The sequence below is a fragment of the Balaenoptera musculus genome, chromosome X (assembly GCF_009873245.2).
Source record: "Balaenoptera musculus isolate JJ_BM4_2016_0621 chromosome X, mBalMus1.pri.v3, whole genome shotgun sequence".
Taxonomy (NCBI): Eukaryota; Metazoa; Chordata; class Mammalia; order Artiodactyla; family Balaenopteridae; genus Balaenoptera; species Balaenoptera musculus.
The window spans coordinates 109,350,071-109,366,975 of NC_045806.1; the positions used below are offsets into that span (position 1 = coordinate 109,350,071).

Below are 16,905 nucleotides of genomic sequence, written 5' to 3' on the forward strand. Positions count from 1 at the left end.
GGGATTCTTAACAGCTCCCAGGTTATGCAGACCACACTTGAGTAGCAAGGTCCTAGATTGGCCTAGATTGTCTTGGTCCAGTCATGCTTTTAAGTAGGATAACAATTGAGCGAATCTGGGAGATTAATGTTTAGGATGTTTAAAAAGCACCCCAGGCTTCCTGATATGGCAATTCCCTAATGTTTTCATAAACCCATTTTTTGATCAAATTTATAATTATTTTATAACATTTATATCATTATTCATGATTTTATATTTGCAAATTTGCCTACTTGCTAAAATTTCTTTGTAACCCCCCAAATCAATACTCACAGTACTTTCATGGTCATTTAAGGTCATATGCAGAGCGATAAAAAATTTGAGTTGCCCAAGGCACATTCACAAACCTATTTTTGTGGTTAATGGCTCTGACAGTCCAGGAAGCTTTTCTGTGTCTAAACTAAGCCCTTCAGATGACATGGCATTTTTCTTCTGATTTTATCTTTAGTGGAGATGGAGTTAGTATACCATGCCCATTCTCTTACAGGTTACTTTGTTCTAAAAAATATGAACAGTTATTCAATGTTAACAATAGTCTTTGGGATGTTCCCCGCTATCTCCTGTCCTTCCCTCTAGGAACCTAAGATTTTTGGGATATCTAAGTCAGTTCTCATTCTAGCTCCATGTTTATTTGCTTCCTCTAAGAAATGTATAAAATTAGACAAACTTTGTAATTCTTTGCCAAATCCTGCTGTACTTTTATTCCAATGAGTTAAATATTCAGTGACCATATCCTGCATCAGATATACCCCCAGCTTGCCCATAGTGCAATAGGGAGTATACTAGTAACTACAGGCCACCCAGCCTATAAAGCTCATATTACAAAAATGCACACTCTAGGCAGAATCTGGTAAATGTCAACCTCAAAATAAGTTGTGTCATATTGTTATATTTATGTGCATATGGTCAGTAAAAAGAAACACTTGTGAGGTGATTAAAAATAGCATACCAGGTAAAATTGGTTGTCCGGCAATTCCCAGCGGTGCCATTCCAAGATTATTCATTGCTGTGGCCCATGCAGTTGGATCAGACATAGGTAGTGTCATTGTAGTGGAATCCACACTCAGAGTTCTACTATTATCAGCTAAGAAGAAATGACAAGCAAAATAATTTGTTGTATTAAGGTTTCAGTATCTAGTTCACTTATCAATGTAAACTCTGGCAACTCTTTACAGAAATGGACTGGTGGACAAGTGGTGGACATAGCCTTAATTTCAGCGCTTTACAAGGGTTAAAACAATACAGCTCAAACTGGCAGGAAATTATAGAATTTGAAAGCACTTTACCAGATGGCATCTTAGTGTTTCTTTCTTTCTCTCCCTCTCTCTCTCACCCAACTCCTCCCCTCCTTCCCTCCTTCTCCCTTCTTTCTTTCCTCCCTCCCTCCCTCCTTTCTTTCCTTCCTTCCTTCCTCCCTCCCTCCCTTCTTTCCTTCCTCCTTGTTTTAAAGTCAATGAAAACTATTTTTTAGAGTAGTTCTAGGTTCACAGCAAAATTGAGGGGAAAGTACAGAGATTTCACATACACACCCACCCCCCCCCACATGCATAGCCTCCCCTATTATCAACATCTCTCACCAGAGTGGTTCATTTGTTACAACTGATGAACCTACACTGATGCATCATAATCATCGAAAAGCCATAGTTTACATTAGGTTTCACTTTGGTGTTTTACATTCTACAGGTTTTGAAAAATGTATAGTGACATGTATCCATCATTGTAGTATCATATAGAGTATTTTCACTGCCCTAAAATTCCTTTGTGCTCTACTTATTCATCCTTCTCCCCTCCCCCAACCCCAGCAACCACTGATCTTTTACTGTCTCCATAGTTTTGCCTTTTCTAGAATGTCATATAGTTGGAATCATACAGTATGTAGCCTTTTCAGATCGGCTTTTTCACTTAGTCATGTGCATTTAAGTTTCCTCTATGTCTTTTCATGGCTCCATAGCTCATTCCTTTTTTTTTGCTGAATAATATTCCATTGTCTGGATATACCACACTTTATCTTTTCACGTACTGAAGGACATCGTGGTTACTTCAAAGTTTTGGCAATTATGAATAAAACTGCTATAAACATTTCTGTGCACGTTTTGTGTGAACATAAGTTTTCAGTTCCTCTGGGTAAATACCAAGGACTGCGATCACTGGATTGTATGGTAAGAGCATATTTAGTTTTGTAAGAAGCCGTCAACCTGTCTTCCAAAGTGGCTGTACCATTTTGCATTCCCACCTCCAATAAATGAGAGCTCCTGTTGATCCACATCCTCATCAGTATTTAGTGTTGTCAGTGTTCTGGATTTTGGTCATTCTAATAGGTTTGTAGTGGTATTTCATTGTTGTTTTAATTTGCATTGCCCTGATGATATATGATGTGGAGCATCTTCTCATATGCTTATTTACCATCCATATATCTTCTTTGGTGAGGTGTCTATTAGTCACTGGCCCATTTTTCAATCAGGTTGTTTGTTTTACTATTGTTGAGTTTTAAGAGTTCTCTGTGTATTTTAGATAACAGTCCTTTATCAGATGTGTATTTTGTAAATATTTTCTTCAAGTCTATGGCTTGTCTTCTCATTCTCTTGACATTGTCTTTCACAAAGTTTTTTAATTTTAATGAAGTCTAGTTTACCAATAATTTCTTTCATGGATCATAACTTTGGTGTTATATTTAAAAAGTTATTGCCATATCCAAAGTCATCTAGGTTTTCTCTTATGTTGTCTTTTAGGAGTTTTATAGTTTTGTATTTCACATTTAGGTCTATGATCCATTTTGAGCTAATTTTTTGATGGGTATAAAATCTGTGTCTAGATTCATTTTTTTGCATGTGGATGTCCAGTTGTTCCAGCACATTTGTTGAAGAGACTATCTTTGCTCCATTGTATTGCCTTTGCTCCTTCATCAAAGATCTGTTGACTCTATTTATGTGGGTCTATTTATGGGCTCTCTCTTCTGTTCCATTGATCTATTTGTCTGTTCTTTCACCAGTACCACACTGTCTTGATTACTATAGCTTTACAGTCAGTCTTCAAGTTGGGAGGCATCAGTCTTCCAACTTTGTTCTTCTCCTTCAATACTGTGTTAGCTATTCTGGGTCTTTTGCCCCTCCGTAAAGTTTAGAATCAGTTTTTTTTTTTTTGATATCCACAAAATAACTTGCTTGGACTTTGATTGAATCAAGTTGGGAAAAATTACATCTTGACAATATTGAGTCTTCCTATCCGTGAACATGAAATATCTATTTACTTAGTTCTTCTTTGGCTTTTTTTTCATCAGAGTTTTTTAGTTTTCCGAGTTTTTTTTTTTTTTCCAAGTGTACACACCACAGGAGCTTGGGATGATTAAGATGTTTCCCATTCTTCTCATAGTCTAGTTGCATATGATTACTTTAGCAGCTTCCATCCAAACTACTCATGCATGCAAACCAAGAAAAAACATCCAACGGTTTCCATAGTAGCAATGAAAAGGAAAAATTATATTCCTGATGGAATTTCATATCTTTGAGACAGTGCTATTGAGTTGGACACATGATCAACAAACATCAATTTAACTAATTGAGTATTTGGGGGGTTAGGATAGCAGAGTACAAGCAGATAGGAGACATAGTCCCTGCCTTCAAAGGTTATACAATCTAATTGAAGAGACTGATGATGATGGTGATGATGATTATTATTATCACTACTCTCACCACCTCCATCCATTACTACCACTAACTACTGAATATTTGCCATATGCTAGGTAAAGCTCTTGGCATGCATTATTTTCATTTAACTTTCAAAACAACACTATGAGATAGGGGCTCTTTATATCTCCATTTAATAGATGAGAGGCTTTGAAGGGTTACATATATAGTCCAAGGTCACACAGGATGTGTACTTTTAGGCACCATGCTTTAGTATCTCCAAATAAACAATTAGGAAACAATGAAAGACTCAAAGAGTATAGACTAGGAATGTTATTGAAGTTTAAGGAATGAGGCTTTGTGGAGAAGACAGGATTTGAAAGAATGGGCCAGATTTCTATAGCATATGTCTTGAATTATGGGTAGTTATTAAATAGGTAAAGAAGAGGGGGTAAGACATCCCAGAGCAGGGATGAATAAGCAAAGACATTGAAGCAGGTTATACATGCATGTGTGTGTATATATTGCACAGTTGGGAGAGATATAGTCGTAAGTCATCTGAGCACAAAAACTCTTTTATTTTGGTAAATTTCCCTCTGACTACTGATAGCCATTTAAAAAAACTTTCCATTGCTTTCCTCCTACCTCCCAGTATGCACTCCTGCCAATTACACCCCCAAAGGCAACTCTATTCTAATAGTAGCTTGCTAACATCCGTCCATCACATTCTTCCAACCTGGCAATATGAGGGATGATCCTTGGCTGGGTTATTTATACAAGTGCTATTTTGGTCACTGATTGGTCATTACAAGAAAATGCAAATGGCCAAAAACATTATTTCTGAAATATTAGTTTTTATTATTCTCCTATACTGCGAAATTGCCTATGCTTCCTCTCCATAGCCACCCCCCCCACCACAGAGTGATTGATGGCCCTAAGCATTTGTTACCGCAGTCAGAAGTCACATTTCAGAACTGGTGATTTCTCCGTCTGTAGGAGCTCTAGTCCTCACACCCAGTTTTCAGTGCTCTCTGAGAAGGCATACAAGAAGGCTAGAAATAGCCTCTTGTAAATATTATCAAGAAAACAAACATGGGGCATCAAATATCCTTTGGGTCAAGAGTTTATATAGTGATTATTAGGTTCATCTTGAATCCCAATCCCCAACTAGGGAGACAACTTTTAGAGAACGTTATAGCTGGAAGGGACCTTTAGGATGTTACTGAGTATGCACTTTGATTTTCTCTGCTGGCTGGAGAATGACTCTTAGAGGAAACAGCTAGGTTTAGAAGGACTGGTCCCCAATGCTAAAAATAATTTTTTGCAACAGTCTGGCTACTCACTGGCTCTGCAGGCCTGGGAAATATGTAAGAGAATTAGGAATTATTCTCAATAAAGAATTTTGAGATCAAAGATTAAGAATTTACAATGTACCTAGCCAAACTCTGGACTAATTTGGTGGGGGTGGGGGAGAGAAGGATCTAAATTATCAGTTTTTTTAAAGGACAACATAGTATCACTATTTTCAAACTATATATTAATTCACAGTGCTTGTTAAAATGTTAGCAAGTAGAGTTCCTATTAGGCTTGTTTACAATGAACAGATAAGGAACATGCTAATTAACAGCATTATTTCGCTACAATGAACTCGGTTCTTAAATCCTTATGGAGTTCTGCTTTAAATGCCCTTCTCATCACCCTCCCTTCCCCCAACACCCATCTCCACCTGTCAAGTCCTACTCATTTTTCAAGGGTCATCTCAAATGCCACCTTGTCTGTGAAGCTACCTCACTGGAATTAATTACTCCTTCCTATGTGTTCTCATAATATTTTATGTAGAATTTGATTTTCATCTTTGCTTATTCTCTCACTTCTCCCCAAACCAAACTTTTATTGAGTCTTAGTATATGCCACGTTCTGTGCTAGTGACTAGGAATATAGAGATGAACAAAATTCATTTACTGTTCTGGAAGAACTCACAATACAATGAGAGGCATGACATATAAACAACTAAATACAAATCATTATAATAAGTACTGTAACAAAACTATGAGTAAAGTGCTATGGGAACAGAGAAGGAGTAATGAAATCTCTGGAATGGGTTTGGACATATGTGTTTGGGGTTGAGAGGTGGAGGAGATGAGGAATAGTCAGGGAAGCCTTCACTGGCAAAGAATCATTTGTAGTGAATCTTTAAGGAGGGACAGGATTTTCCTCTAGGTGGTGAATGGAGGATTAGGGTTGAGGAGCATCCCAGGAAGCAAGAACAACTGAACATTTACCATTGACTGCCTTGAATTATAGTTATTGGATACATGTCTCTCTTCTGCTAGCCTACATGCTCCTTTAGGTCAGGGACTGGGTTTTAGGCATCTTTGTTTCCCCATTTCTTAGTTTAGTGTCTGGTATGAAGTAGGCATTCAAGAAATATTTGAATGAATGAATAACGAAAATCAACTTACATTGATTTTGGGCACAATAAGCAATCTATGCAATGACACTCATTGATTATTTGTATACCTTTTCAGAACGATAAATTGGGATGCCATCTTAAAAGGGATGGTATAATTGCTAAACTGATTCACTCTCCAGGACAACTGAATTTATATGTAGAAATTTATTTAGAGTTATAACCAGGGATAGATGCACCCAACTAATAATTCAGTTTGATTTTATTAGCTATAATCTTTTCCCCATATAGGCACAGTCATATATATAAGCAAGCTTGTAAATTTTTACTTTCAAAGAGAAATCCCAGATGATCATCTCTGGCAGCAATCTGGATTTAAGGTCTGTACTAACAAAACATGCTGTGCTAAACATCTGTTACGAATTATCACTTAATGGTGGAAAAGGTAAGTCCGGATTCACTTTTCAGACTAAAAATGCACATCTAACAATTTCTTTAGGTGTTTTATAAAAGTAGTCCTATGTCATTAAAGGAAGAAACTGCTCATTTTCCCATGAGTCCTATACTCACTGGCAGCAGCCAAGAATATTCAGAAGGTAAGTGCCAGTGGTTGTCAAATGGTATTCAAAATACCTCACCCAAGTCTGTAGATCATGTCCTGCTATGCTGGTTCTATTGTTCTGCTTGTGTGGCAACTCCTCAAGACATCGCAAGTTGTAGAGTGGTTGTAAATGAGTGCCCTCTAGGTAAGCTGATTGAAGATATGGCACTTTGGAACAAGAGTTCATTAGCACAAAAAAAATAAAACATTGGAAAGTGAACATCCACTTTAAGCTGGTATCACCCCATAACTATCAAATCACTACTGCCATCTGTTTATTTTTACACTGTTTATGCTTCACTGATTAAGTAGTCAATTACTGTCAAAGTTATTTGATCTTGAAGACAATACACACACACACACACACACACACACACACACACATTCTGTGATACATTTCATCCTGTAGTGGAGTTAATTATTTCAAATGTTTCCCTTATTTCCTTTGAAACAAGTTCAGTATGTTGGTGCCATCTTGCCAAATATATTTTATTGAGACATAAACTCTTCTTCTCTGACAGTTTACTCCCCTATAATTTTCTTTCTTTTGTTCAGTTTTACATCCATTGGTTTTTATGCTTGCTATAACTTTATTACACAGTATTGTACAAAGTTGAGGAGAGGATTTTGTCAACAAACATCTACTGAAAGTCTCTCAAGAGTAGGAAGTAATCTTGCCTAGTGATCAAGAGCATGGGTTTGGGAGTCAGACGGCTCTGTACCACAGTCTAGCTCTACTACTTAGTAACTGTAATGTGATCATTATTTTGCTGTTTTCTTTTCTCCTCTATTTGACAGCCTGCCTTCCAGCCTTCCTTTCATATTTAGTGTAAGTTCATTGAACATTTTCTATGTGTCATGCATCATTCTAGATATTGAAGACAACATTGTTGTGAGTCAAACTGGCCTCATCCTCGGTCATATGAAGCTAACACCTTAGTGCAGGAGGGAGATATTAAAATACAAATGAATATAAAATAATTACACATTATGATAAGTGCTCTGAATAAAGAACTGGGTTTGATGAGAAAAATGTCAAGCTAAAAAATTAGGAAAATGATAGTATCTACCTTAAAAGTTTGTTGAAGATTAAATTAGATAATGTGGGTAAAGAATTTAGCATGGCTTCTGGGTCATATTAAGCACTTGGTAAGTGGGAATAATAACATGGTAATAGTTAAGATGATGATGAAGAAGTAGTCCTGGCCATGAAGGGCTCAAAATCTACAGACAGACACAGCATATATATGAATTATTGCACTACATTATACAAATAATGAAACTGAGGCACAGAGAGTTTAAGTAATCAGCTCAATATCACACAGCTAATAAGTGGTAGAACAGGAATACAAACCCAGACAGTTCTGACGCCAATGCCCACAGTCTTATGCATCACACTAAACTCCCTCCCAAAGAGCCCCTTTATTTACAGTGTTCCATTAGCTCATTAAACACATTACTATCCTGTTTACAAGAGACCCACTTCAGACCTAGGGACACATACAGACTGAAAGTGAGGGGATGGAAAAAAATATTCCATGCAAATGGAAATCAAAAGAAAGCTGGAGTAGCACTTCTCATATCAGACAAAACAGACCTTAAAATAAAGACTATTACAAGAGACAAAGAAGGACACTACATAATGATCAAGGGATCAATCCAAGAAGAAGGTATAACAATTGTAAAAATTTACGCACCCAACATAGGAGCACCTCAACACATAAGGCTAATGCTAACAGCCATAAAAGGGGAAATCAACAGTGACACAATCATAGCAGGGGACTTTAACACCCCACTTTCACCAATGGACAGATCATCCAAAATGAAAATAAATGAGGAAACACAAGTTTTAAATGACACATTAAACAAGATGGACGTAATTGATATTTATAGGACATTCCATCCAAAAACAACAGAATACACTTTCTCCTCAAGTGCTCATGGAACATTCTCCAGGATAGACCATATCTTGGGTCACAAATCAAGCCTTGGAAAATTTAAGAAAATTGAAATTGTATCAAGTATCTTTTCCAACCACAATGCTATGAGACTAGATATCAATTACAGGAAAAAGTCTGTACAAAATACAAACACATGGAGGCTAAACAATACAGTACTAAATAACAAAGAGATCACTGAAGAATCAAAGAGGAAATAAAAAATACCTAGAAACAAATGACAATGAAAACATGATAACCCAAAACCTATGGATGCAGCAAAAGGAATTCTAACAGGGAAGTTTATAGCAATACAATGCTACCTCAATAAACAACAAATATCCCAAATAAACAACCTAACCTTACATCTAAAGCAATTAGAGAAAGAAGAACAAAAAACCGCCAAAGTTAGCAGAAGGAAAGAAATCATAAAGATCAGATCAGAAATAAATGAAACAGAAATGAAGGAAACGATAGCAAAGATCAATAAAACTAAAAGCTGGTTCTTTGAGAAGGTAAACAAAATTGATAAACCATTAGCCAGACTCATCAACAAAAAATGGGAGAAGACTGAAATCAATAGAATTAGAAAGGAAAAAGGAGAAGTAACAACTGACACTGCAGAAATACAAAGGATCATGAGAGATTACTACAAGCAACTCTATGCCAATAAAATGGACAACCTGAAAGAAATGGACACATTCTTAAAAAAGCACAACCTTCCAAGACTGAACCAGGAAGAAAAAGAAAATATAAACAGACCAATGACAAGCACTGAAATTGAGACTATGATTAAAAATCTTCCAACAAACAAAAGCCCAGGACCACATGGCTTCACAGGTGAATTCTATCAAACATTTAGAGAAAAGCTAACACCTATCCTTCTCAAACTCTTCCAAAATATAGCAGAGGGAGGAACACTCCCAAACTCATTGTACAAGGCCACCATCACCCTGATACCAAAACCAGACAAAGATGTCACAAAGAAAGAAAACTACAGGCCAATATCACTGATGAACATAGAAGCAAAAATCCTCAACAAAATACTAGGAAACAGAATCCAACAGCACATTAAAAGGATCATACACCGTGATCAAGTGGGGTTTATCCCAGGAATGCAAGGATTCTTCAATATACACAAATCAGTCAATGTGATACACCATATTAACAAACTGAAGGATAAAAACCATATGATCATCTAAATAGATGAAGAAAAAGCTTTCGACAAAATTCAACACCCATTTATGATAAAAACCCTCCAGGAGTAGGCATAGAGGGAACTTACCTCAACATAATAAAGGCCATATATGACAAACCCACAGCCAACATCGTTCTCATTGGTGAAAAACTGAAACCATTTCCTCTAAGATCAGGAAAAAGACAAGGTTGTCCACTCTCACCACTATTATTCAACATAGTTTTGGAAGTTGTAGCCACAGCAATCAGAGAAGAAAAATAAATAAAAGGAATCCAAATCGGAAAAGAAGAAGTAAAGCTGTCACTGTTTGCAGGTGACATGATACTATACATAGAGAATCCTAAGGATGCTACCAGAAAACTACTAGAGCTAATCAATGAATTTGGTAAAGTAGCAGGATACAAAATTAATGCACAGAAATCTCTTGCATTCCTATACACTAATGATGAAAAATCTGAAAGAGAAATTAAGGAAACACTCCCATTTACCATTGCAACAAAAAGAATAAAATACCTAGGAATAAACCTACCTAAGGAGACAAAAGACCTGTATGCAGAAAACTTTAAGACACTGATGAAAGAAATTAGAGATGATACAAACAGATGGAGAGATATACCATGTTCTTGGACTGGAAGAATCAACATTGTGAAAATGACTCTACTACCCAAAGCAATCTACAGATTCAATGCAATCCCTATCAAACTACCAATGGCATTTTTCACAGAACTAGAACAAAAAATTTCACAATTTGTATGGAAACACAAAAGACCCCGAATAGCCAAAGCAATCTTGAGAACGAAAAACAGAGCTGGAGGAATCAGGCTCCCTGCCTTTAGACTATACTACAAAGCTACAGTAATCAAGACGGTATGGTACTGGCACAAAAAACAGAAACATAGATCAATGGAACAGGATAGAAAGCCCAGGGATAAACCCATGCACATATGGTCACCTTAACTTTGATAAAGGAGGCAAGAGTATACAATGGAGAAAAGACAGCCTCTTCAATAAGTGGTGCTGGGAAAACTGGACAGCGATATGTAAAAGAATGAAATTAGGACACTCCCTAACACTATACACAAAAATAAACTCAAAATGCACCTAAATGTAAGGCCAGACACTATAAACTCTTAGAGGAAAACATAGGCTGAACACTCTATGACATAATTCACAGCAAGATGCTTTTGACCCACCTCCTAGAGGAATGGAAATAAAAACAAAAATAAAGAAATGGGACCTAATGAAACTTAAAAGCCTTTGCACAGCAAAGGAAACCATAAACAAGATGAAAAGACAACCCTCTCAATGGGAGAAAATATTTGCAAATGAAGCAACTGACAAAGGATTAATCTCCAAAATTTACAAGCAGCTCATGCAGCTCAATGTCAAAAAAACAAACAACCCAATCCAAAAATGGGCAGAAGACCTAAATAGACATTTCTCCAAAGAAGATATACAGATTGTCAACAAACACATGAAAGAATGCTCAACATCATTAATCATTAGAGAAATGCAAATCAAAACTTCAATGAGATATCATCTCACACCAGTCAGAATGGCCATCATCCAAAAATCTACAAACATTAAATGTTGGGGAGGGTGTGGAGAAAAGGGAACCCTCGTGCACTGTTGGTGGGAATGTAAATTGATACAGCCACTATGGAGAACAACATGGAGGTTCCTTAAAAATCTAAAAATAGAACTACCGTATGACCCAGCAATCCCACTACTGGGCATATACCCTGAGAAAACCATAACTCAAAAAGAGTCATGTACCAAAATGTTCATTGCAGCTCTATTTACAATAGCCAGGACATGGAAGCAACCTAAGTGTCCATCGTCAGATGAATGGATAAAGAAGATGTGGCACATATATACAATGGAATATTACTCAGCCCTAAAAAGAAACGAAACTGAGTTATTTGTAGTGAGGTGGATGGACCTAGAGACTGTCATACAGAGTGAAGTAAGTCAGAAAGAGGAAAACAAATACCGTATGCTAACACATATATACGGAATCTAAAAAAAAACAAAGGTTCTGCAGAACCTAGGCGTAGCACAGGAATAAAGACGAAGATGCAGAGAATGGACTTGAGGACTTGGGCAGGGGGAAGGGTAAGCTGGGACGAAGTGAGAGAGTGACATGGACATATATATACTACCAAATGTAAAATAGATAGCTAGTGGGAAGCAGCCGCATAGCACTGGGAGATCAGCTCGGTGCTTTGTGTCCACCTAGAGGGGTAGGATAGGGAGGGTGGGAGGGAAATGCAAGAGGGAGGAGATATGGGGATGTATGTATATGTATAACTGATTCACTTTGTTATACAGCAGAAGCTAACACACCATTGTAAAGCAATTATACTCCAATAAAGATGTTTAAAATCAAAACAAAACAAAACAGAAAAAAACATTACTATTGCAGCTCTTACTACATTATATTTTTATCACCTTTTTCTGTGGTTGTCTCTCCTCCTAGACTTTGCAGTCTCTTAACTCCTCTTTGTTATTCCTAGTGCGTAGAAACTTTGTCTGACATAGAGATGTTCAGCAAACAATTTTAAACAAATTAATAAGGAAATCTATGAGTATATATAAGCGAGTCTTGCACAGACATTGTTCTTCCCAGAAGCAGATGCCAAGCCATTTAGAATGGGATACTATTCTGTTGTTGTATTAAGATAAAATATATTTTAGTGCATTTCTTTTTTTTTAAAATTAACTAATTAATTAATTTTTAATTTTTGGCTGTGTTATGTCTTCGTTTCTGTGCGAGGGCTTTCTCTAGTTGTGGCGAGCGGGGCCACTCTTCATCGCGGTGTGTGGGCCTCTCAGTGTCGTGGCCTCTCTTGTTGTGGAGCACAGGCTCCAGACGCGAAGGCTCAGTAGTTGTGGCTCACGGGCCCAGTTGCTCCACGGCATGTGGGATCTTCCCAGACCAGGGCTCGAACCCGTGTCCCCTGTGTTGGCAGGCAGATTCTCAACCACTGCACCACCAGGGAAGCCCAGTGCGTTTCTTTTGAATAGTTTAAATGGAGAGAGAGACAGAAGAAGATAACATGGTGATAATTTGGGGTATTATAATCTGAACATGCTGATAATATAAGAGAATCATGATTACGGAAATACTAACTTTAAGAAAGATAAGTCTGGAGATGGGGAGATAATTTTCATCACAGAAAAATTCCTTATAGGTAAGAAGGAAATGACTGGAATTACTTTGAGAATGTAAGGTTATTAAATTTACTAAAATAAATGTGCATATAGCAGCTATATTTGTTAGCACCTTGAGGGCAGGGGATATAAACCTCATTTACTTTTGTGTATTCTACAGTGACTAGCTCAAAGTATGTGCCAATAAGTTGGCTTTTAAATAAGTGAACTCTGTAAGAACTCAGTAATTGTACAAAGTGGGGCTTACCTGCAATGCCTATTTCATAGACCCATAGCCATTTAAAAATTCTTGGCATTGTGTGGTCCTGAACCGTGGATTTAGCTCTCTAGTCATTTCTGCAGAAGGAAAATAGTGGTTCAAACCTGGGTGAGACATCAGAACTCTGGAACGTACTAGGACTTAGATAAATAGTGAATGATAGTATTAATGATAATAATTATAACAAGACTAATAATAGTTAACACTTCTTTAATTCTTATTATGTGCCAGGCATTCTCCTAGACACTTTATGTACATCAATTAAAAACTCATAACCCTGTGAAGTAGGACCTCTCATTATCCTCATTTTACTGATGAGGTAGCAGGAACAGAGAGGTTAAGCAACCTGTCCATGGTCATACATTGGCTTGCAGTGGAGCTGGGATTCAAACGCAGGCAGTCTGGCTCCACAGTTCATGCTCTTAACCACTATCCTATACAAAACTAAAGGAGTCAGAAGGTTATAGACTATTTGAGCTGGGAGGGCTATAGAGCTCATCATTACAGATGGGTGCTCCCCATGTCCTGTATTGTAGTGGTTCTTAATAGGGGCTGAGTTTACCTTCCCGCCCAGGGACATTTGGTAATATTTGAAAACACCTTTGGTTGTCACAACTGGGAGTGGGGAGGTGCTACTGACATCTACTGGATAGACTTCAGGGATACTGCTAAACACCCTACAACGTATAGGACAACCCCCCACCCCCAAACAATTATCTGACCCCAAATGTCAATAGTGCCAAGTTTAAGAAACCCAGCTCTAGTTAGATAGCCTCAACCACCAGAGGGCAGACAGCAGAAGCAAGAAAAACTACAATCCTGCAGCCTGTGGACCAAAAACCACAGTTACAGAAAGATAGACAAGATGAAAAGGCAGAGGGCTATGTACCAGATGAAGGAACAAGAAAAAACCCCAGAAAAACAACTAAATGAAGTGGAGATAGGCAACCTTCCAGAGAAAGAATTCAGAATAATGATAGTGAAGATGATCCAGGACCTCGGAATAAGAATGGAGGCAAAGATTGAGAAGATGCAAGAAATGATTAACAAAGACCTAGAAGAATTAAAGAACAAACAAACAGAGATGACCAATACAATAACTGAAATGAAAACTACACTAGAAGGAATCAATAGCAGAATAACTGAGGCAGAAGAATGGGTAAGTGACCTGGAAGACAGAATGGTGGAATTCACTGCTGCGGAACAGACTAAAGAAAAAAGAATGAAAAGAAATGAAGACAGCCTAAGAGACCTCTGGGACAACATTAAACACAACAACATTCGCATTATAGGGGTCCCAGAAGGAGAAGAGAGAGAGAAAGGACCAGAGAAAATATTTGAAGAGATTATAGTCGAAAACTTCCCTAACATGGGAAAGGAAATAGCCACCCAAGTCCAGGAAGCACAGAGAGTCCCATACAGGATAAACCCAAGGAGAAACACGCCGAGACACATAGTAATCAAAGTGGCAAAAATTAAAGACAAAGAAAAATTATTGAAAGCAGCAAGGGAAAAACGACAAATAACATACAAGGGAACTCCCATAAGGTTAACAGCTGATTTCTCAGCAGAAACTCTGCAAACCAGAAGGGAGTGGCATGATATACTTAAAGTGATGAAAGGGAAGAACCTACAACCAAGATTACTCTACCCGGCAAGGATCTCATTTAGATTTGATGGAGAAATCAAAAGCTTTACAGACAAGCAAAAGCTAAGAGAATTCAGCACCACTAAACCAGCTCTACAACAAATGCTAAAGGGACTTCTCTAAGTGGGAAACACAAGAGAAGAAAAGGACCTACAAAAACAAACCCAAAACAATTAAGAAAATGGTCATAGGAACATACATATCGATAATTACCTTAAACGTGAATGGATTAAATGCCCCAACCAAAAGACATAGACTGGCTGAATGGATACAAAAACAAGACCCATATATATGCTGTCTACAAGAGACCCACTTTAGACCTAGGGACACATACAGACTGAAAGTGAGGGGATGGAAAAAGATATTCCATGCAAATGGAAATCAAAAGAAAGCTGGAGTAGCTATACTCATATCAGATAAAATAGACTTTAAAATAAAGAATGTTACAAGAGACAAGGAAGGACACTACATAATGATCAAGGGATCAATCCAAGAAGAAGATATAACAATTATAAATATATATGCACCCCACAGGAGCACCTCAATACATAAGGCAACTGCTAACAGCTATAAAAGAGGAAATTGACAGTAACACAATAATAGTGGGGGACTTTAACACCTCACTTACACCAATGGACAGATCATCCAAAATGAAAATAAATAAGGAAACAGAAGCTTTAAATGACACAATAGACCAGATACATTTAATTGATATATATAGGACATTCCATCCAAAAACAGCAGATTACACGTTCTTCTCAAGTGCGCATGGAACATTCTCCAGGATAGATCACATCTTGGGTCACAAATCAAGCCTCAGTAAATTTAAGAAAATTGAAATCATATCAAGCATCTTTTCTGACCACAACGCTATGAGATTAGAAATGAATTACAGGGGAAAAAACGTAAAAAAGACAAACACATGGAGGCTAAACAATACGTTACTAAATAACCAAGAGATCACTGAAGAAATCAAAGAGGAAATAAAAAAATACCTAGAGACAAATGACAATGAAAACACGCCAACCCAAAGCCTATGGGATGCAGCGAAAGCAGTTCTAAGAGGGAAGTTTATAGCTATACAAGCCTACCTAAAGAAACAAGAAACATCTCAAGTAAACAATCTAACCTTACACCTAAAGAAACTAGAGAAAGAAGAACAAACAAAACCCAAAGTTAGCAGAAGGAAAGAAATCATAAAGATCAGAGCAGAAATAAATGAAATAGAAACAAAGAAAACAATAGCAAAGATCAATAAAACTAAAAGCTGGTTGTTTGAGAAGATAAACCTAATTGATAAGCCATTAGCCAGACTCATCAAGAAAAAGAGGGAGAGGACTCAAATCAATAAAATCAGAAATGAAAAAGGAGAAGTTACAACAGACACCGCAGAAATACAAAGCATCCTAAGAGACTACTACAAGCAACTTTATGCCAATAAAATGGACAACCTGGAAGAAATGGACAAATTTTTAGAAAGGTATAACCTTCCAAGACTGAACCAGGAAGAAACAGAAAATATGAACAGACCAATCACAAGTAATGAAATTGAAACTGTGATTAAAAATCTTCCAGCAAACAAAAGTCCAGGACCAGATGGCTTCACAGGTGAATTCTATCAAACATTTAGAGAAGAGCTAACACCTATCCTTCTCAAACTCTTCCAAAAAATTGCAGAGGAAGGAACACTCCCAAACTCGTTCTATGAGGCCACCATCACCCTGATACCAAAACCAGACAAAGACACTACAAAAAAAGAAAATTACAGACCAATATCACTGATGAATATAGATGCAAAAATCCTCAACAAAATACTAGCAAACAGAATCCAACAACACATTAAAAGGATCATACACCACGATCAAGTGGGATTTATCCCAGGGATGCAAGGATTCTTCAATATATGCAAATCAATCAATGTGATACACCATATTAACAAATTGAAGAATAAAAACCATATGATCATCTCAATAGATACAGAAAAAGCTTTTGACAAAATTCAACACCCATTTATGA

The 16,905-nt window shown here is 37.2% G+C and overlaps 1 protein-coding gene across 5 annotated transcripts in view; it reads right to left on the bottom strand.

The window, feature by feature from the left end:
- Positions 1 to 16,905, bottom strand: part of ENOX2 (ecto-NOX disulfide-thiol exchanger 2) — a 262,533-nt gene that overhangs the window by 62,518 nt on the left and 183,110 nt on the right. For all 5 annotated transcript variants that reach the window (XM_036840857.1, XM_036840855.1, XM_036840853.1 and 2 more), the window contains one exon: positions 989 to 1,123. In XM_036840857.1, coding sequence (XP_036696752.1) covers positions 989 to 1,085 — 97 coding nt within the window. In that variant the 5' untranslated portion in view covers positions 1,086 to 1,123. The remainder of the gene's footprint in view (positions 1 to 988; positions 1,124 to 16,905) is intronic.